This window comes from Coregonus clupeaformis, chromosome 30, assembly GCF_020615455.1.
Source record: "Coregonus clupeaformis isolate EN_2021a chromosome 30, ASM2061545v1, whole genome shotgun sequence".
Lineage (NCBI taxonomy): Eukaryota > Metazoa > Chordata > Actinopteri > Salmoniformes > Salmonidae > Coregonus > Coregonus clupeaformis.
Genome location: NC_059221.1, coordinates 23,865,498 through 23,888,343, shown reverse-complemented (window position 1 = coordinate 23,888,343; position 22,846 = coordinate 23,865,498). Strand labels below are relative to the sequence as shown.

The 22,846-nt window shown below is 47.4% G+C and overlaps 1 protein-coding gene across 7 annotated transcripts in view; it reads right to left on the bottom strand.

The window, feature by feature from the left end:
- LOC121546045 (extracellular sulfatase Sulf-2-like) overlaps positions 1-22,846 on the bottom strand; it is a 205,518-nt gene that overhangs the window by 56,964 nt on the left and 125,708 nt on the right. For 5 of the 7 annotated variants that reach the window (XM_045209487.1, XM_045209488.1, XM_045209490.1 and 2 more), the window contains exons 4-5: positions 15,168-15,390; positions 8,212-8,451 (exon numbers count right to left, since the gene is read on the bottom strand). In XM_045209487.1, coding sequence (XP_045065422.1) covers positions 8,212-8,451; positions 15,168-15,321 — 394 coding nt within the window. In that variant the 5' untranslated portion in view covers positions 15,322-15,390. Of the gene's footprint in view, positions 1-8,211; positions 8,452-15,167; positions 15,391-20,901; positions 21,163-22,846 lie in introns of those variants that run through there. The other 2 variants (XM_041857039.2, XM_041857040.2) reach the window with 2 other exon arrangements.

Below are 22,846 nucleotides of genomic sequence, written 5' to 3'. Positions count from 1 at the left end.
TGGCCACATGCGCCGAATACAACAGGTGCAGACATTACAGTGAAATGCTTACTTACAGCCCTTAACCAACAGTGCATTTATTTTTAACAAAAAATAAAAAATAAAACAACAACAAAAAAAGTGTTGAGAAAAAAAGAGCAGAAGTAAAATAAAATAACGGGGGTACCGGTGCAGAGTCAATGTGCGGGGGCACCGGCTAGTTGAGGTAGTTGAAGTAATATGTACATGTGGGCAGAGTTAAAGTGACTATGCATAAATAATTAACAGAGTAGCAGCAGCGTAAAAGGATGGGGTGGGGGGGCAGTGCAAATAGTCCGGGTAGCCATGATTAGCTGTTCAGGAGTCTTATGGCTTGGGGGTAGAAGCTGTTGAGAAGTCTTTTTGACCTAGACTTGGCACTCCGGTACCGCTTGCCGTGCGGTAGCAGAGAGAACAGTCTATGACTAGGGTGGCTGGAGTCTTTGACAATTTTGAGGGCTTTCCTCTGACACCGCCTGGTATAGAGGTCCTGGATGGCAGGAAGCTTGGCCCCAGTGATGTACTGGGCCGTACGCACTACCCTCTGTAGAGCCTTGCGGTCGGAGGCCAAGCAGTTGCCATACCAGGCGGTGATGCAACCAGTCAGGATGATCTCGATGGTGCAGCTGTAGAATTTTTTGAGGATCTGAGAACTCATGCCAAATCTTTTCAGTCTCCTGAGGGGGAATAGGCTTTGTCGTGCCCTCTTCACGACTGTCTTGGTGTGTTTGGACCATGATAGTTCGTTGGTGATGTGGACACCAAGGAACTTGAAACTCTCAACCTGTTCCACTACAGCCCCGTCGATGAGAATGGGGGCGTGCTCAGTCCTCTTTTTTTTTCCTGTAGTCCACAATCATCTCCTTTGTCTTGGTCACGTTGAGGGAGAGGTTGTTGTCCTGGCACCACATGGCCAGGTCTCTGACCTCCTCCCTATAGGCTGTCTCATCGTTGTCGGTGATCAGGCCTACCACTGTTGTGTCGTCGGCAAACTTAATGATGGTGTTGGAGTCGTGCCTGGCCATGCAGTCATGGGTGAACAGGGAGTACAGGAGGGGACTGAGCACGCACCCCTGAGGGGCCCCCGTGTTGAGGATCAGTGTGGCAGATGTGTTGTTACCTACCCTTACCACTTGGGGGTGGCCTGTCAGGAAGTCCAGGATCCAGTTGCAGAGGGAGGTGTTTAGTCCCAGGATCCTTAGCTTAGTGATGAGCTTTGAGGGCACTATGGTGTTGAATGCTGAGCTGTAGTCAATGAATAGCATTCTCACGTAGGTGTTCCTCATGTCCAGGTGGGAAAGGGCAGTATGGAGTGCAATAGAGATTGCATCATCTGTGGATCTGTTGGGGCGGTATGCAAATTGGAGTGGGTCTAGGGTTTCTGGGATAATGCTGTTGATGTGAGCCATGACCAGCCTTTCGAAGCACTTCATGGCTACAGACGTCAGTGCTACGGGTCGGTAGTCATTTAGGCAGGTTATCTTAGAGTCCTTGGGCACAGGGACTATGGTGGTCTGCTTGAAACATGTTGGTATTACAGACTCAGTCAGGGGCATGTTGAAAATGTCAGTGAAGACACTTGCCAGTTGGTCAGCACATGCTCGGAGTACACGTCCTGGTAATCCGTCTGGCCCTGCGGCCTTGTGAATGTTGACCTGCTTAAAAGTCTTACTCACATCGGCTACGGAGAGCGTGATCACATAGTCATCCGGAACAGCTGGTGCTCTCATGCATGCTTCAGTGTTGCTTGCCTCGAAGCGAGCATAGAAGTGGTTTAGCTCGTCTGGAAGTCTTGTGTCACTGGGCAGCTCGCGGCTGTGCTTCCCTTTGTAGTCTGTAATAGTTTTCAAGACCTGCCACATCCGACGAGCGTCAGAGCCAGTGAAGTACGATTCAATCTTAGTCCTGTATTGACTCTTTGCCTGTTTGATGGTTCGTCGAAGGGCATAGCGGGATTTCTTATAAGCGTCCGGGTTAGAGCCCCGCTCCTTGAAAGCGGCAGCTCTACCCTTTAGCTCAGTGCGGATGTTTCCTGTAATCCATGGCTTCTGGTTGGGGTATGTACGTACGGTCACTGTGGGGACGACATCATCGATGCACTTATTGATGAAGCCAGTGAACATGTTCCAGTCTGTGCTAGCAAAACAGTCCTGTAGCTTAGCATCTGTGTCATCTGACCACTTTTTTATTAACTGAGTCACTGGTGCTTCCTGCTTTAGTTTTTGCTTATAAGCAGGAATCAGGAGGATAGAGTTATGGTCAGATTTGCCAAATGGATGGCGAGGGAGAGCTTTGTATGCGTCTCTGTGTGTGGAGTAAAGGTGGTCTAGAGTTTTTTTTTCCTCTGGTTGCACATTTAACATGCTGGTAGAAATTAGGTAGAACGGATTTAAGTTTCCCTGCATTAAAGTCCCCGGCCACTAGGAGCGCTGCATCTGGATGAGCGTTTTCCTGTTGATTTATGGCCTTATACAGCTCATTCAGTGCAATCTTAATGCCAGCATTGGTTTGTGGTGGTAAATAGACAGCTATGAAAAATATAGCTGAAAACTCTCTTGGTAAATTGTGTGGTCTACAGCTTATCATAAGATACTCTACCTCAGGCGAGCAAAACCTCAAGACTTCCTTAGTATTTGATTTTGTGCACCAGCTGTTGTTTACAAATATACACAGACCGCCACCCCTTGTCTTACCGGAGTCAGCCGTTCTATCCTGCCGATGTAGCGTATAGCCCGCTAGCTGTATGTTATCCATGTCGCTCGTTCAGCCACGACTCGGTGAAACATAAGAAATTACAGTTTTTAATGTCCCGTTGGTAGGATAACCGTAATCTTAGGTCATCCAATTTGTTCTCCAATGATTGAAGATTGGCTAATAGGATTGATGGAAGAGGCAGTTTACTCGCTCGCCGTCGGATCCTTACAAGGCACCCCGACCTACGTCCACGATATCTCCGTCTCTTCCTCATGCGAATGACGGGGATTTGGGCCTTGTCGGGTGTCTGTAGGATATCCTTCGCGGCCGCCTCGTTGAAGAAAAAATCTTCGTCCAATACGAGGTGAGTAATCGCTGTCCTGATATCCAGAAGCTCTTTTTGGTTATAAGAGATGATGGCAGAAACATTATGTACAAAATAAATTACAAATAACGCGGAAAAACACACATAATAGTACAATTGGTTAGAGGGCTGTAAAACGGCAGCCATCTTCTCCGGCGCTGTTCAGAGGAGACTGTGTGAATCAGGCCTTCATGGTCGAATTGCTGCAAAGAAACCACTTCTAAAGGACACCAATAATAAGAAGAGACCTGCTTGGGCCAAGAAACACGAACAATGGACATTAGACCAGTGGAAATGTGTCCTTTGGTCTGGAGTCCAAATTTGGTTCCAACCGCCGTGTCTTTGTGAGATGCGGTGTGGGTGAACGGATGATCTCCGCATGTGTAGTTCCCACCGTAAAGCATGGAGGAGGAGGTGTTATGGTGTGGGGGTGCTTTGCTGGTGACACTGTCTGTGATTTATTTAGAATTCAAGGCACACTTAACCAGCATGGCTACCACAGCATTCTGCAGCGATACGCCATCCCATCTGGTTTGGGCTTAGTGGGACTATCATTTGTTTTTCAACAGGACAATGACCCAAAACACACCTCCAGGCTGTGTTTGGGCTATTTAACCAAGAAGGAGAGTGATGGAGTGCTGCATCAGATGACCTGGCCTCCACAATCCCCCGACCTCAACTCAATTGAGATGGTTTGGGATGAGTCAGACCACAGAGTGAAGGAAAAGCAGCCAACAAGTGCTCCTTCAAGACTGTTGGAAAAGCATTCCAGGTGAAGCTGGTTGAGAGACTGTAAAAATAAAGAAAAACCCTTGAATGAGTAGGTGTGTCCAATCTTTTGACTGGTAGTGTATATACAGTTGAAATCGGAAGTTTACATACACTTAGGTTGGAGTCATTAAAACTTGTTTTTCAACCACTCCACAAATGTCTTGTTAACAAACTATAGTTTTGGCAAGTCGGTTAGGACATCGACTTTGTGCATGACACAAGTAATTTTTCCAACAATTGTTTACAGACAGATTATGTCACTTATAATTCACTGTATCACAATTCCAGTGGGTCAGAAGTTTACATACACTAAGATGACTGTGCCTTTAAACAGCTTGGAAAATTCCAGAAAATGATTTCATGGCTTTAGAAGCTTCTGATAGGCTAATTGACATTATTTGAGTCAATTGGAGGTGTACCTGTGGATGTATTTCAAGGCCTACCTTCAAACTCAGTGCCTCTTTGCTTGACATCATGGGAAAATCAAAATAAATCAGCCAAGACCTCAGACAAATAAATTGTAGACCTCCACAAGTCTGGTTCATCCTTGGGAGCAATTTCCAAACGCTTGAAGGTACCACGTTTATCTGTACAAACAATAGTACGCAAGTATAAATACCATGGGACCACGCTGCCGTCATACCGCTCAGGAAGGAGACGCGTTCTGTCTCCTAGAGATGAACGTACTTTGGTGCGAAAAGTGCAAATCAATCCCAGAACAACAGCAAAGGACCTTGTGAAGATGCTGGAAGAAACAGGTACAAAAGTATCTATATCCACAGTAAAACGAGTCCTATATCAACATAACCTGAAAGGCTGCTCAGCAAGGAAGAAGCCACTGCTCTAAAACTACCATAAAAAAGCCAGACTACGGTTTGCAACTGCACATGGGGACAAAGATCTTACTTTTTGGAGAAATGTCCTCTGGTCTGATGAAACAAAAATAGAACTGTTTGGCCATAATGACCATCGTTATGTTTGGAGGAAAAAGGGGAATGCTTGCAAGCCGAAGAAGCACGGGGGTGGCAGCATCATGCTGTGTGGTTGCTTTGCTGCAGGAGTGACTGGTGCACTTCACAAAATAGATGGCATCTGAGGAAGGAAAATTATGTGGATATATTGAAGTAACATCTCAAGACATCAGTCAGGAAGTTAAAGCTTGGTCCCAAATGGGTCTTCCAAATGGACAATGACCCCAAGCATACTTCCAAAGTTGTGGCAAAATGGCTTAAGGACAACAAAATCAAGGTATTGGAGTGGCCATCACAAAGCCCTGACCTCAATCCTATAGAAAATGTGTGGGCAGAACTGAAAAAGCGTGTGCGAGCAAGGAGGCCTACAATCCTGACTAGTTACACCAGCTCTGTCAGGAGGAATGGGCCAATATTCAACCAACTTATTGTGGGAAGCTTGTGGAAGGCTACCCAAAACGTTAGACCCAAGTTAAACAATTTAAAGGCAATGTTACCAAATACTAATTGAGTGTATGTAAACTTCTGACCCACTGGGAATGTGATAAAATAAATAAAAACTGAAATAAATCATTCTCTCTACTATTATTCTGACATTTCACATTCTTAAAATAAAGTGGTGATCCTAACTGACCTAAGACAGGGAATTTTTACTAAGATTAAATGTCAGGAATTGTGAAAAACTGAGTTTAAATGTATTTGGCTAAGGTGTATGTAAACATCCGACTTCAACTGTGTATATTTTTACATGGTTTGGGCCTCGACCCCTGGTATCATATAAATACACATAAGACATGGAAGAATGCATAGAATTGCAGGAAATTAGTTTTAAAACAGCAAAATAATTCTCTGCTCCATGCAAAATTTGTAGAATTGCGGGAAATTAGCATTAAAACTGTAACATTTTCTCTCCGCCAACAAGAGGGGAGTGAACAGTTTAGGTTCGCATGGGTTTGAAGGTGGGGGTTTGTTACTACGCTGATAAATTACATTATTCATCCGGACATTTGCCACCTCTGAAATTTGTGTGACCGGACCTTCTCAAATAGTACTTGAGTACCCCTGGGTGTAGACCCCTGCCCAAGTATATCTCTCTGGTGGAGGGAGAGGTCTTCAGTGGCTTAACATTAACATAAAGAGCTGAGAGGCTGCAGCATTGCAGGAGGCCTGTGGCTGAAGGAGTGTTGGGTTGTTGTGGAGAGGCAGAATGCTGTTTGGCCGATACACATCACAGACACAGTGTAGACGGATGTGGGCTGCGGTTTCCGTCAGTGGTAATGTTACAGCATGTCTCGTTGTCACCGAGTGTAAAACCAATTGAGATTATCTTGAGTTTTTCTACATTTCTTATTTTGATTTCCAAGAATGTGAGTGATGAAATTATACTACTGCAGTGCTGTGCAGCGCCTCCCCTTTCATTTGGAATGAGTCACAAAGGTGTCAATTCCAAGCGAGCACATAACCACATCTTAAAATGCGGGTTTTGAAAGTGAGTGAACGTGTGTGTGCATTAAATAAGGGAATGGAATGTGTGTGTATGAGCGTGCATGCTTGTGTGTGTTCTTTTCCTATACGTTTTGTGATTTCTGGAGAACAGGAAAAAGGGAATGTCAGAGCTGGCTCCAGAAATGACATTTCTCTCTGTTATGGCTAGGGGCCATGTACTATATCTAATGTAGTAGCAACTATTGTAATAGTAAGAAACCCAGAATGTCAGCGTCTGTCTGGGTGGAACAGTGGCCATCCACTCTGAGAGAGGTCTGCGTCTCAAACGGTACCCTATTCCTTTTATAGTGCACTACTTTTGACCAGTGCCCCTAGGGTAGCAACGCACTATATAGGTAGTAGGTTGCCATTTGGGACAGCGTCCAGTGTCCTATGCTCCTAGTGTCCTCAGCCCCCAGTGTTCTCAGCCCCTAGTGTCCTCAGCCACTAGTGTCCTCAGCCCCTAGTGTCCTCAGCCCCTAGTGTCCTCAGCACCTAGTGTCCTCAGCCCCTAGTGTCCTCAGCCCCCAGTGTTCTCAGCCCCTAGTGTTCTCAGCCCCCAGTGTCCTCAGCCCCCAGTGTCCTCAGCCCCTAGTGTCCTCATCCCCCAGTGTCCTCAGCCCCTAGTGTCCTCAGCCCCTAGTGTCCTCAGCCCCTAGTGTCCTCATCCCCCAGTGTCCTCAGCCCCTAGTGTCCTCGGCCCCCAGTGTCCTCGGCCCCCAGTGTATTCGGCCCCCAGTGTCCTCGGCCCCCAGTGTCCTCGGCCCCCAGTGTCCTCAGTCCCTAGTGTTCTCAACCCCTAGTGTCCTCAGCCCCTAGTGTCCTCAGCCCCCAGTGTTCTCAGCCCCCAGTGTTCTCAGCCCCAGTGTCCTCAGCCCCAAGTTTCCTCAGCCCCTAGTGTCCTCAGCCCCTAGTGTCCTCATCCCCCAGTATCCTCAGCCCCTAGTGTCCTCAGCCCCCAGTGTCCTCGGCCCCCAGTGTCCTCGGCCCCCAGTGTCCTCGGTCCCCAGTGTCCTCAGCCCCCAGTGTCCTCAGCCCCTAGTGTCCTCAGCCCCTAGTGTCCTCAGCCCCCAGTGTCCTCAGCCCCCAGTGTCCTCAGCCCCCAGTGTCCTCAGCCCCTAGTGTTCTCAGCCCCTAGTGTCCTCAGCCCCTAGTGTTCTCAGCCCCCAGTGTCTTCAGCCCCAGTGTCCTCAGCCCCCAGTGTCCTCAGCCCATAGTGTCCTCAGCCCCTAGTGATCTCAGCCCCCAGTGTTCTCAGCCCCAGTGTCCTCAGCCCCAAGTGTCCTCAGCCCCTAGTGTCCTCAGCCCCTAGTGTCCTCAGCCCCTAGTGTCCTCAACCCCTAGTGTCCTCATCCCCCAGTGTCCTCAGCCCCTAGTTTCCTCAGCCCCTAGTGTCCTTAGCCCCCAGTGTCCTCAGCCCCCAGTGTCCTCAGCCCCCAGTGTCCTCAGCCCCTAGTGTACTCAGCCCCCAGTGTCGTCAACCCCTAGTGTCGTCAACCCCCAGTGTCCTCAGCCCCTAGTGTCCTCAGCCCCCAGTGCCTCAGCCCCCAGTGTCCTCAGCCCCCAGTGTCCTTAGCCCCTAGTGTCCTCAGCCCCTAGTGTTCTCAGCCCCTAGTGTCCTCAGCCCCCAGTGTTCTCAGCCCCACTCAGGCTGCTGCCTAGCTAGCACACTCAGCATCAAGACAGACAGGATAGAACAGAATACCAGGCAGTGGAAAACCCATCTAATGGCTTTCACAAGTCCTGACTGAGGGTGTGAAATGTGTAATGTAATTAAGAAAGATATTTCAAATCACAATTAAATGAGTGTTTGTCTAAATTAAATAAGACATAAGTGAGGACTTCAAAGAGTCGGGTAGCTACAGGTGTGTGTGTGTGTGTGTGTGTCACTCTGTACGGACCACTGACCTGTCCTGTAACCGGTGTTGTTGAGGTACACTCCGAAGGTCCTAGTCTCGTGCTGGGCCTGCCAGGAGGGGGAGGAGCAGTTCTCATTGTTGGTGTAGGTGTTGTGGTTGTGAACGTACTTCCCCGTCAACATGGAGGAGCGAGAAGGACAGCACATGGGCGTGGTCACAAAGGCATTGGAGAAGTGAGTCCCGCCCTGCTCCATGATACGACGTGTCTTATTCATGACCTGCATGGAGCCTAACAAGGGGGAGAGAGAGAGAGAGACGGAGAGAGAGAGAGAAAGAGAGAGAGAGAGAAAGAGAGAGAGCGAAAGAGAGAGAGAGAGCGAGAGAGAGAGAGAGAGAGAGAGAGAGAGAGAGAGAGAGAGAGAGAGAGGCAGAGAGAGAGAGAGAGGGTCCGCTCACCAACGAAGAATTAACAAAATGGGACAAACACCAAATTGAGACTCTGCATGCAGAATTCTGCAAAGATATCCTCAGTGTACAACGTAAAACACAGAATAATGCATGCAGAGCAATATTACGCCGATGCCTGCTAATGATCAAAATTCAGAAAATAACCGTTAAATTCTACAACCACCTAAAAGGAAGTGATTCCTTAACCTTCCACAACAAAGCCATCACCTACAGAGAGATGAACCTGGAGAAGAGTCCCCTAAGCAAGCTGGTCCTGGGGCTCTGTTCACAAACACAAACAGACCCCACAGAGCCCCAGGACAGCAACACAATTAGACCCAACCAAATCATAATTACTTGACACATTGGAAAGAATTAACAAAAAAACTGAGCAAACTAGAATGCTATTTGGCCCTAAACAGAGAGTGCACAGTGGCAGAATACCTGACCACTGTGACTGACCCAAAATTAAGGAAAGCTTTGACTATGTACAGACTCAGTGAGCATTGATATTGAGAAAGGTCTCAATAGAAAAGACCTGGCTCTCAAGAGAAGACAGGCTATGTGCACACTGCCCACAAAATGAGGTGGAAACTGAGCTGCACTTCCTAATCTCCTGCCAAATGTATGACCATAGAGACACATATTTACCTCAGATTACACAGACCCACAAAGAATTGAAAAACAAATCCAATTTTGATAAACTCCCATATCTATTGGGTGAAATACCACAGTGTGGCATCACAGCAGAAAGATTTGTGACCTGTTGCTACAAGAAAAGGGAAACCAGTGAAGAACAACACCATTGTAAATACAACCCATATTTATTTATGTTCCCTTTTTTACTTTAACCATTTGCACATCGTTACTACACTGTATAAGCAAACTAGAAAATGCTCATCCAGAGCGCTCCTAGTGGCGGGGGACTTTAATGCAGGGAAACTTAAATCCGTTTTATCTCATTTCGACCAGCATGTTAAATGTGCAACCAGAGGAAAAAAAACTCTAGACCACCTTTACTCCACACACAGAGACCCGTACAAAGCTCTCCCTCACCCTCCATTTGGCAAATCTGACCATAATTCTATCCTCCTGATTCCTGCTTACAACCAAAAACTAAAGCAGGAAGTACCAGTGACTTGCTCAAAACAGAAGTGGTCAGATGACGCAGATGCTAAGCTACAGGACTGTTTTGCTAGCACAGACTGGAATATGTTCCTGGATTCTTCCGATGACATTGAGGAGTGCATCGATGACGTCGTCCCCACAGTGACCGTACGTACATACCCCAACCAGAAGCCATGGATTACAGGCAACATCCGCACTGAGCTAAAGGATAGAGCTACCGCTTTCAAGGAGCAGGACTCTAACCCAGACGCTCATAAGAAATCCCGCTGTGCCCTCCAACGAACCATCAAACAGGCAAAGCGTCAATACAGGATTAAGATTGAATCGTACTACACCGGTGTGGCAGGGCTTGCAAACTATTACGGACTACAAAGGGAAGCACATTCGCAAGCTTCCCAGTGACACAACCCTACCAGACGAGCTAAATTACTTCTATGCTCGCTTCGAGGCAAGCAACACTGAAGCATGCATGAGAGCATCAGCTTTTCTGGACGACTGTGTGATCACACTCTCTGTAGCCGATGTGAGTAAGACCTTTAAACAGGTCAACATTCACAAGGCCTTAGGGCCAGACGGATTACCAGGACGTGTACTCCGAGCATGCGCTGACCAACTGGCAAGTGTCTTCACTGACATTTTCAACCTGTCCCTGACTGAGTCTGTAATACCAACATGTTTCAAGCAGACCACCATAGTCCCTGTGCCCAAAAACACTAAGGTAACCCGCCTAAATGACTACCGACCCGTAGCACTCACGTCTGTATCCATGAAGTGCTTTGAAAGGCTGGTCATGGTTCACATCAACACCATTATCCCAGAAACCCTAAACCCACTCCAATTTGCATACCGCCCCAACAGATCCACAGATGATGCAATCTCTATTGCACTCCACACTGCCCTTTCCCACCTGGACAAAAGGAACACCTACGTGAGAATACTATTAATTGACTACAGCTCAGCGTTCAACACCATAGTGCCCTCAAAACTCATCACTAAGCTAAGGACCCTGGGACTAAACACCTCCCTCTGCAACTGGATCCTGGACTTCCTGACGGGCCGCCCCCAGGTGGTAAGGGTAGGTAGCATCACATCTGCCATGCTGATCCTCAACACGGGGGCCCCTCAGGGGTGCGTGCTCAGTCCCCTCCTGTACTCCCTGTTCACCCATGACTGCATGGCCAAGCACAACTCCAACACCATCATTAAGTTTACCGACGAAACAACAGTGTTAGGCCTGATCACCGACAATGATGAGACAGCCTATAGGGAGGAGGTCAGAGACCTGGCCGTGTGGTGCCAGGACAACAACCTCTCCTTCAACATGATCAAGACAAAGGAGATGATTGTGGACTACAGGAAAAGGAGTCAATATGGAGTCTTCAGGGGACATTTCACAATATGGAGTCTTCAGGGGATATTTTCTTTCAGCAAGAGCCTTACCTTTTCTAATGGCGTAATTTAATTGCTGTGAAAATTACTTTGACAAGGTGTTACTGAATCTGCTTTCATCTCTGCCTCTCCTTGGCTTTTGAGCTGCATCAGTTATATATCTGTGCTAAATGAATGGGATCTGCAGTGAGAGGATGTACTCAGCTGATAATTGTACTGCATTTACGTCTGAGAGAGACTGCCTCACATATTGTAATGGCGTGAAAGGAAGAGGGAGATGGAGAGTGAGAGAAGAGACTGAACGAGATATAGGAGAGAGAGAGAGAGAGAGAATTGGGTGAAATACCACAGTGTGGCATCACAGCAGCAATATTTGTGACCTGTTGTCTTAAGAAAAGGGCAACCAGTGAAGATCAAACACCATTGTAAATACAACCCATATTTATGTTGATTTATTTTCCCTTTTGTATTTGAACTATTTGCACATCGTTATAACACTGTACATAGCCATAATATGACATTTGAAATGTCTCTATTCATTTGAGTGTAATGTTTACTGTTAATTTGTTATTGTTTATTTCACTTTGTTTATTACAGTGGGGAAAAAAAGTATTTAGTCAGCCACCAATTGTGCATGTTCTCCCACTTAAAAAGATGAGAGAGGCATGTAATTTTCATCATAGTCAACTATGACAGACAAAACGAGAAAAGAAAATCCAGAAAATCACAATGTAGGATTTTTAATGAATTTATTTGCAAATGGTGGAAAATAAGTATTTGGTCAATATCAAAAGTTTCTCAATACTTTGTTATATACGCTTTGTTGGCAATGACACAGGTCAAACGTTTTCTGTAAGTCTTCACAAGGTTTTCACACACTGTTGCTGGTATTTTGGCCCATTCCTCCATGCAGATCTCCTCTAGAGCAGTGATGTTTTGGGGCTGTCGCTGGGCAACACGGACTTTCAACTCCCTCCAAATATTTTCTATGGGGTTGAGATCTGGAGACTGGCTAGGCCACTCCAGGACCTTGAAATGCTTCTTACGAAGCCACTCCTTCGTTGCCCGGGCGGTGTGTTTGGGATCATTGTCATGCTGAAAGACCCAGCCACGTTTCATCTTCAATGCCCTTGCTGATGGAAGGAGGTTTTCACTCAAAATCTCACGATACATGGCCCCATTCATTCTTTCCTTTACACGGATCAGTCGTCCTGGTCCCTTTGCAGAAAAACAGCCCCAAAGCATGATGTTTCCACCCCAATGCTTCACAGTAGGTATGGTGTTCTTTGGATGCAACTCAGCATTCTTTGTCCTCCAAACACGACGAGTTGAGTTTTTACCAAAAAGTTCTATTTTGGTTTCATCTGACCATATGACATTCTCCCAATCCTCTTCTGGATCATCCAAATGCACTCTAGCAAACTTCAGACGGGCCTGGACATGTACTGGCTTAAGCAGGGGGACACGTCTGGCACTGCAGGATTTGAGTCCCTGGCGGCGTAGTGTGTTACTGATGGTAGGCTTTGTTATTTTGGTCCCAGCTCTCTGCAGGTCATTCACTAGGTCCCCCCGTGTGGTTCTGGGATTTTTGCTCACTGTTCATGTGATCATTTTGACCCCACGGGGTGAGATCTTGCGTGGAGACCCAGATCGAGGGAGATTATCAGTGGTCTTGTATGTCTTCCATTTCCTAATAATTGCTCCCACAGTTGATTTCTTAAAACCAAGCTGCTTACCTATTGCAGATTCAGTCTTCCCAGCCTGGTGCAGGTCTACAATTTTGTTTCTGGCGTCCTTTGACAGCTCTTTGGTCGTGGCCATAGTGGAGTTTGGAGTGTGACTATTTGAGGTTGTGGACAGGTGTCTTTTATACTGATAACAAGTTCAAACAGGTGCCATTAATACAGGTAACGAGTGGAGGACAGAGGAGCCTCTTAAAGAAGAAGTTACAGGACTGTGAGAGCCAGAAATCCTGCTTGTTTGTAGGTGACCAAATATTTATTTTCCACCATAATTTGCAAATAAATTCATAACAAATCCTACAATGTGATTTTCTGGATTTTTCTTTATCAATTTGTCTGTCATAGTTGACGTGTACCTATGATGAAAATTACAGGCCTCTCTCATCTTTTTAAGTGGGAGAACTTGCACAATTGGTGGCTGACTAAATACTTGTTTTCCCCACTGTATATATTTCACTTGCTTTGGCAATGTAAACATATGTTTCCAATGCCAATAAAGCCCTTTGAATTGAATTGATAGAGAAAGAGAGAGAGCGAGAGAGCGAGAGAGAGAGAGAGAGAGAGAGAGAGAGAGAGAGAGAGAGAGAGAGAGAGAGAGAGAGAGAGAGAGAGAGAGAGAGCGAGAGAGCGAGAGAGCGAGAGAGAGAGAGAGAGAGAGAGAGAGAGAGAGAGAGAGAGAGAGTAGGGATAAACTACTCTAACTAAAGCTTTTATCCCAATCTGTAAGGGAACTGGAAGTGTCAATTTTCAAGCATGTTTAAGGGGACAAGGATGTAGTGTGGAGAGAGCTGGAGAGGGGAGATGGGTTAGTGTTTAGGGAACAGCTGCCTAGTCATAAATGGAGTGCTCTGAAGTGGGGCCTGTTGACGGAGGAGGAGCTCTGATTGGCCACTCATAGTTAATTGCCCAGTAGAAAGTTTGCATATTTAACGATTTAACACCGGGTAGGTCCTTGGCCCACAGCAGAAATGGGGATTGGCAGAGATCAGTGGTGGTCTCTCTGTGGTCTGGTTGTAATATCAGGTGATGACAGATAATGAGCTATGTGCTGCTCGCCCTGTATGGAATAGAGACTTTTGTCAACATTGCTTTAGAAAATTACTCCCAAGGACTATAGCTAGAACCCCATGGTTTCCATTTGGAATTACAGTCTCTCTTTTTCGTTCCGTAACAATGGGCATTGAAATTCCTTTCATTTTTCTGGTTGCGGTCGGTTAATCTACAGGGCTTAGGGAATTAAATCCTCTAAGTTATGAAGTGAGCTGGTTTGAAGCTTTGCCGTTTTTAATTTCTCTCTCTCCCAGCACAGTGAAAATGACTGGCAGAAAAGTGTTTTATACCCCCCTCTCTCCTCCCCCCTTCTCCCACCCCCATGCCAGCCAACCACTGAACACAGCAGACAGAGAGACAGAAAGAGGCGTCTTGGGTGTGCATGCCGAGTCTTCAACGTAGGGGAAGTGATGTATTGTGGGTATAATGGTGCTGACGTGCCAAAGGGTTCCTCTCAGTGAGAGGGCGTCACGCAGCGTCTGTCTTGGTGTGCCTTTGATAATGGCAGCTGCGTACAAGACTGACAATAATTTGTCTGTCTGTCTGTCTGTCTGTCTGTCTGTCTGACTGAGAGAGTCTAGGACAGGGATGGGCAACTCCAGTCCTCAGGGGCCGGAGTGGTGTCACACTTTTTCCCTATCCCTAGCAAACACAGCGGATTAAACTAACTGCATTCTAAACTGAAGATTATGACTAGTTGATTATTGGAGTCAGGTGTGTTAGCTGGAGCTGGGGCAAAAGTGTGACACCAATCAGACCCCCGAGGACTGGAGTTGACCATCTCTGGTCTAGGAAGAAGAGAGACAGAGAAAGAAGAGAGACAGAGAAAGAGAGAGAGAGAAAGAGAGAGAGAGAGAAAGAGAGAGACAGAGAAAGAGAGAGACAGAGCTGGCATCAAGCTCAGCAGCACCACAGGAAGACAGGCCACACTGTCAGCTGGAGAGTAACAAAGAAAAGCAGATGATTAGTAGACAGTCTGTGAGACGACACCTCCTTGTCTATGCTAACTGATACCAGACAAACACGTCTTTGTGTGACAGTGACATAGTAAGACGTACAGATAAATGAAATATGGAAGAAAATAACATCCGGGAATGTGTTAGTTTACTCTCTTTCCCCAGAGTAACTCACCTGATTCATCTGATCAATTAGCTAATTACTAGAGTCAGGTGCACTAGAGTAGGGCTGGAGTGAAAACCTAGTTCTCCAGGAACAGGGTTCGAGAGTCCTGTTGTGAAGCCAGACTCACCAAGCTCCATGTCCTGGTCATCAGTGAGAATGAGGATGATGTTGGGCCGGATGTTGCGGCGGTCCCTCTGGAAGCGGGCCTTGAGGAAGATTGAGGCCTGGGCCACAGACAGAACCCCCAGGAGCAGGAGAAGGTAGCGGGTGGTGGAGGGCATGTTGACCTCTAACCTCTCACACCCTGGTACTACTGTTGGATCCCTCTGCTTCAGCCACCACTAAGGCTCCTGGAGGCACAAGAGCAAATGTAAGGTCAGACTAAGCCAGGGAACACAGGAACCGTTTTCTACAGACTCACAGGTGATCACATAGAAACCTAAATAATGCTAGTGCATTGGATAACACACTGGAAGAGAGAACATTCTTGTTTAAGTTTCTGATTCTCACTTAAGAGTTACCCTGTTCATGTACATATGAAAGTGACAGAGAGGAAGCTGAACGCTCTCGACAACCGCAAAGGACCAATGAGAGCCAGGGCTGATGTAGTAGATCAGTCACAGGGAGTGTAGAGTATAGAAGGCAACCATGGAGACCATCTGGCCCCCAGCGTGTCACCACGGCAACCCTGGTTGCCACCGGAGCAGTAATGAGTCCCCTCTGGCGTGGTCCCTGGGCTGTGTGCGAGTGTGTTTCTCTGTGTGTGTGTGTATGTGTCTCTCTCTCTCTCTCTGTGTGTATGTGAATGTTGAAGCCATTAGATTCACCTCACACCCCTGCATGGGAAGGGAGGCGCTATACAACCACTCACACCTCACATGGAGAACAGGCTACAGAATCATAATGACATGCACAGACATCTCTTTCTCTCTGTACCTCCCCATCCTCCCACATAATCTTTGCTGTCTCCCAAAATTCTAAACATACAACAGTTCCAAAACCAGGTGTAATATGATATAGTCACAATATCAGGACCAACTATTATGAATTTTGACATCGAAATATATATATTTTTGCCTCGTACCTAATTGAGATTATGAATTTAAAGCATAGAGCGCTAAACCATTTAAACGTAGTTATTGGTAATCTGTTCATACAGTATTCTAATCAGGTCGTATCTCTGCACCATTCCGCGTCACAGAAGTGACTGGAGCGTCAGAACAGCTTAGTCCCATTTACATCGTTTTAATTATCAGCCTCATCACTGAATTATACAGCTAGTTAGCTAGAGGAACATGCTGTCACACAAAACATCCACCTCTATGTACAATTACACAGTCACAAATGTACACTGAGTGTACAAAACATTATGAACGCTCTTTCCATGACAGACTGACCAGGTGAATCCAGGTGAAAACTATGATCCCTTATTGATGTCACTTGTTAAATCTACTTCAATCAGTGTAGATGAAGGGGAGGAGACAGGTTAAAGAAGGATGTTTAAGCCTTGAGACAATTGAGACATGGATTGTGTATGTGTGCCATTCAGAGGGTGAATGGGCAAGAAAAAATATTGAAGTGACTTTGAACAGGCTATATGGTAGTAGGTGCCAGGCGCACCGGTTTGAATGTGTCAAGATCTGCAACGTAGCTGGGTTTTTCACACTCAACAGTTTCCCGTATCAAGAATGGTACACCACCCAAAGGACATCCAGCCAACTTGACACAACTATGGGAAGCATTGGAGTCAGCATGGGCCAGCATCCCTGTGGAACACTTTCGTCACCTCGTCCACGCACGACAAATTGAGGCTGTTCTGGGGAAGGTGTTCTTAATGTTTTGTACACTCGTGGTATTTTCAAATGTATTTTCATAAAGATTAAAAATAATAATAATAATGCAATAACTGTGAGCTATTTCTTTTAATACACCAAAATAAATTATATTTCATGTAAGGTTTATTGGCCCAATTATTTATTGGATTGACACAGTAAAAGAGAGTGCAACCTTCAAAAGAATTGTGGTTGATCTGTTATTAAAGGATCATTATGTTTGAATGCTTTTTATTTATTTTGAACACCACAACGGACCATAGCCGTTTTCTCACTTCCGTCAATTAATTTAAATCCCTACTTTCAATTGCAAAGCAGGGGGATGTCTTTGGCTCTGGTTTCTGGAGAAAAGTCTTATATAGCGAAGCCCCCTTCCTGCTCTTTGATTTCTGGGTAATCTGCTAGAGCGCTGGGCGCACCCTGTAGAGAACCATTACTAAAGACACAGAGAGGAATAAAGGACAGAAACGGCAGGCAGAGACGCATGCTCTCAGACACACTCACACGCAGACACACACACACCGCAGATACACACACACACACACACTCACAAAGACACACAGCTCGCGGCGGTGGAAAAACCTTCCCAGTCACGACACTATTCACACTGAGAGCATACTGAGATTACACACACCCCCCACCTCGCCTCACAAACACATACGCACACACTCCATCTTGCGTCACACACACACACACACACACATGCACCCCCCCACCTTAATTCACACACACACACACACACACACACACACACACACACACACACACACACACACACACACACACACACACACACACACACACACACAAACACACACACACACACAAACACACACACACACACACACACACACTCTCATACACACACACACACTCCCACCCCTACACCCACACACCCCTACACACACCCCTACACACACCCTTACAAACACACCCCTAAATACACCCCTACACACACCCCTACACCCACACACCCCTACACCTACACACCCCTACACACACCCCTACACCTACACACCCCTAAACACACCCCTAAACCCACACACCCCTACACCCACACACCCCTACACCCACACACCCCTACACCTACACACCCCTACACCTACACACCCCTAAACACACCCGTACACCCACACACCCCTACACCCACACACCCCCTACACACACCCCTACACCCACACACCCCTACACACACCCCTACACCTATACACCCCTACACCCACACACCCCTAAATACACCCCTACACCCACACACCCCTACACACACCCCTACACCCACACACCCCTACACCCACACACCCACACACCCCTACACCCACACACCCCTACACCCACACACCCACACACCCCTACATCCACACACCCCTACACCCACACACCCCCCTACACCCCTACAACCAACCACACACGCCTACAGCCACCCCTAAACCGCTACACATATCCCTACACACACCCCTACACTCACACACCCCTACACATACCCCTACACACACCCCTACACAGACCCCATACACACCTACACAGACCCCATACACACCTACATCCCTACACACACCTCTACACCTCTACACCCCTACACATACCCCTACACACACCCCTACACAGACCCCATACACACCTACATCCCTACACACACCTCTACACCTCTACACCCCTACACCCACACACAGCCCCCACTCTATGACACCAGGGGTCGAAGCCTGACTGAGGAACCCCCACCCCCGGTATAGGGGACCCTACAGTATATACCCCACCCCCCACCCCCGGTATAGGGGCCCTACAGTATATTCCCCACCCCCCACCCCCGGTATAGGGGACCCTACAGTATATACCCCACCCCCCACCCCCGGTATAGGGGACCCTACAGTATATACCCCACCCCCACCCCGGTATAGGGGCCCTACAGTATATACCCCACCCCCCCCACCCCGGTATAGGGGACCCTACAGTATATACGCCACCCCCCCCACCCCCGGTATAGGGGACCCTACAGTATATACACCACCCCCCCCCCGGTATAGGGGACCCTACAGTATATACCCCCACCCCCCACCCCCGTCATAGGGGCCCTACAGTATTTACCAGGACACCAGAAACTCAACAACCTCTGAAGAGAGTCTGACAACTTATGACAGAGCACTTCTATTACAAGCCTTAAATTCTCGGGTCAAGATTTATACTCCACATCAAATGATATAGACCACCACAAGTCTCATAGGAGACCAGAATCCCTACAGACAACCAGCACCACACTACACTCCCCCAGGAATAACAGCAGCCAGAAATGCTTTATACCCATCACTTCAGATAGAGCACGTCATGTCAAGGCTAACTCCAAAAAGAGAACGAATAAAAGCCTTCGTGGTGACAACTCCCAGTCCCGACAGGCCTTAAAATCATCTCTGCTCTCTGTGGCTGATAGGAAAAAATCCCAGAGCCAAGTTCCTATGACTACACAGGAGAGTAGAAGCTACAAAGCAGAATAAAGCAGACTAAAACTTCAATCTCGTATCAACTGAAAACCTATAAATAGCCTGCATGTAGGATAAACTAAACTAGAGGAACGTGTATATTTCTGTTACCTAGCCATCACACATCCCTGCAGACAGTGTTACCTAGCCGTCACACATCCCTGCAGACAATGTTACCTAGCCGTCTCACATCCCTACAGACAGTGTTACCTAGCCGTCACACATCCCTGCAGACAGTGTTATCTAGCCGTCACACATCCCTGCAGACAGTGTTAACTAGCCGTCACACATCCCCGAAGACAGTGTTACCTAGCCGTCACACATCCCTGCAGACAGTGTTACCTAGCCGTCGCACATCCCTGCAGACAGTGTTACCTAGCCGTCGCACATCCCTGCAGACAGTGTTACCTAGCCGTCACACATCCATGCAGACAGTGTTATCTAGCCGTCTCACATCCCTGCAGACAGTGTTACCTAGCCGTCTCACATCCCTGCAGACAGTGTTACCTAGCCGTCACACATCCATGCAGACAGTGTTAACTAGCCGTCACACATCCCCGAAGACAGTGTTACCTAGCCGTCACACATCCCTGCAGACAGTGTTACCTAGCCGTCACACATCCATGCAGACAGTGTTATCTAGCCGTCACACATCCCTGCAGACAGTGTTACCTAGCCGTCACACATCCCTGCAGACAGTGTTAACTAGCCGTCACACATCCATGCAGACAGTGTTACCTAGCCGTCACACATCCCTGCAGACAGTGTTACCTAGCCGTCACACATCCCTGCAGACAGTGTTACCTAGCTGTCACACATCCCTGCAGACAGTGTTACCTAGCCGTCTCACATCCCTACAGACAGTGTTACCTAGCCGTCACACATCCCTGCAGACAGTGTTACCTAGCCGTCACACATCCCTGCAGACAGTGTTACCTAGCCGTCACACATCCCTGCAGACAGTGTTACCTAGCCGTCACACATCCCTGCAGACAGTGTTACCTAGCCGTCACACATCCCTGCAGACAGTGTTACCTAGCCGTCACACATCCCTGCAGACAGTGTTACCTAGCCGTCACACATCCCTGCAGACAGTGTTACTCTAGCCGTCACACATCCCTGCAGACAGTGTTACCTAGCCGTCACACATCCCTGCAGACAGTGTTACCTAGCCGTCACACATCCCTGCAGACAGTGTTACCTAGCCGTCACACATCCCTGCAGACAGTGTTACTCTAGCCGTCACACATCCCTGCAGACAGTGTTACCTAGCCGTCACACATCCCTGCAGACAGTGTTACCTAGCCGTCACACATCCCTGCAGACAGTGTTACCTAGCCGTCACACATCCCTGCAGACAGTGTTCCTTCTACCCACTAGCCCAGACAGCCCTGCTCCCTCTCTCTCTCTCTCTCTCTCTCTCTCTCTCTCTCTCTCTCTCTCTCTCTCTCTCTCTCTCTCTCTCTCTCTCTCTCTCTCTCTCTCTCTCTCTCTCTCTCTCTCTCTCTCTCTCTCTCTCTCTCTCTCTCTCTCTCTCTCTCTCCCTCTGCAGCCCTACCTCATTGCAGTGATGCCCAGGGCTCGGACTGCACGGCATCGTCTGGCATCTGACAACAGCCCCAAATCATCCACTCACCCCAAGGTTGCATGGCAGTGTTGTAATCCCTGATGGCAGCACTACTGAACTGTCTCTCTCTGTCTCTATGACGCCGGCTTTCTTAACTCTCTCTCTCTTTCTCTCGCTGCTGCTCTCTCTCCCGGCCTGTCTCACTATCGGAGCTCCTTTCTACTCTTGCGTTTGCTCTCTTGCTCTGCTGAGCTCTCCCTCTCCCTCTCCCTCTCTCTCTCTGTGCTCTCGCTCTCACTTTCTCTCTGCGCTGCCCGCCTCTCTCTCTCTCTCTCTCTCTCTCTCTCTCTCTCTCTCTCTCTCTCTCTCTCTCTCTCTCTCTCTCTCTCTCTCTCTCTGTCTCTGTCTCTCGCTCTCTCTCTCTGTCGCTCTCTCTATCGCTCTCTCTCTCTCTCTCTCTCTCTCTCTCTCTCTCTCTCTCTCTCTCTCTCTCTCTCTCTCTCTCTTCCCATCCCTCTCTTTCTCTCTCTCTGGGGTCCCTCCTGTATTGTGTGTCATTACTGAGCACACAGGAGATGTATGGGTTTCATCATCAAACACATCTACACCTTTTACATTATCATCCTTTGAGCTTTTCTGTTGTTCTGACTAAAGGATTACATTAGACAGGTCATTTAAGCAATAAGGCCCAAGGAGGTGTGGTATGTGGTCAACATACCATGGCTAAGGGCTGTTCTTAAGCACGACGCAACGCGGAGTACCTGGACACAGCCCTTAGCCGTGGTATATTGGCTATATATCACAAACCCCTGGGGTGCCTTATTGCTATTATAAACTGGTTACCAACGTAATTAGAACAGTACAAATAAATATTTGTCATACCCGTGGTATACGATCTGAAATACCACGGCTGTCAGCCAATCAGCATTCAGGGCTCGACTCACCCAGTTTATAAAATTCATTTTGGGACCACTTTAATGGACTCACTGTCATTACGGCGATGAATAGGATATCTAGAGTAATCAAACATAAGTATTCAGTGGTGGTGCTACTCTTGTTGCCCATCTCTCTTCATTTTCTAATTGTAAAAGTTTCAGCCAATGGGAATGCTGTGATGTACTATAGAAGCAGGTGCAGTCTGATAGATTGAGTAGGAGAGGACAGTGTCTACTGTAACTAAATGAACAGTGAAAACGGGTTCCTCCCTTACAGATAGCGACAACGCAGGCAATTAACAAGGCACAAAAAAGCACAAACAAACAGGAGGCAAACAAGCTAACTTCATACATCTACAACCTACCACAGCGTGAGGGTAGACGAACACTGAGCGGACTAATTCCCTTCTGAGATAGAAAAAAGCCTGTCCGAGACAAAAGAAAAGGAACCGTGTCAAATTGATCCTAACCCTAACCCTAACTGCCCTATCTAAAGGAACCGTGTCAAATTGACTGCCCTGTCTTTAATGAACTCTGCCCATTTACTCTCCGTATCGCAGTACATTAACAACTGACACCCAGCAAGTGTAGCAGTAAATTAAGTGTGTGTGTGTCTTTGTAAGACTGTGAATATGTGTGTGTGTGTGTGTGTGAGAGAGAGACAGAGAGAGAGAGAGAGAGAGAGAGCGAGAGAACTATAGAGTTCCCTTTGAAGTAGGCTACTTCAAGGGGAGTTGTGAGTGAGAAAGAGTGAGTGAGGAGAGAGAGAGAGAGAGAGAGAGAGAGAGAGAGAGAGAGAGAGAGAGAGAGAGAGAGAGAGAGAGAGAGAGAGAGAGAGAGAGTGAGAGAGAGAGGGCAATGGGGTTAATCTGCAGATTCCAGGAGTCCTGGCTGGTCCAATCAATAGGAAGACAAATGGGCTGAAGATTAATGCAGGGGTAATTGAGTGTTGGAATAATGGTTGGGTCTTCCGGTGTGACTAGGACTCTGTGGTCCCGCGC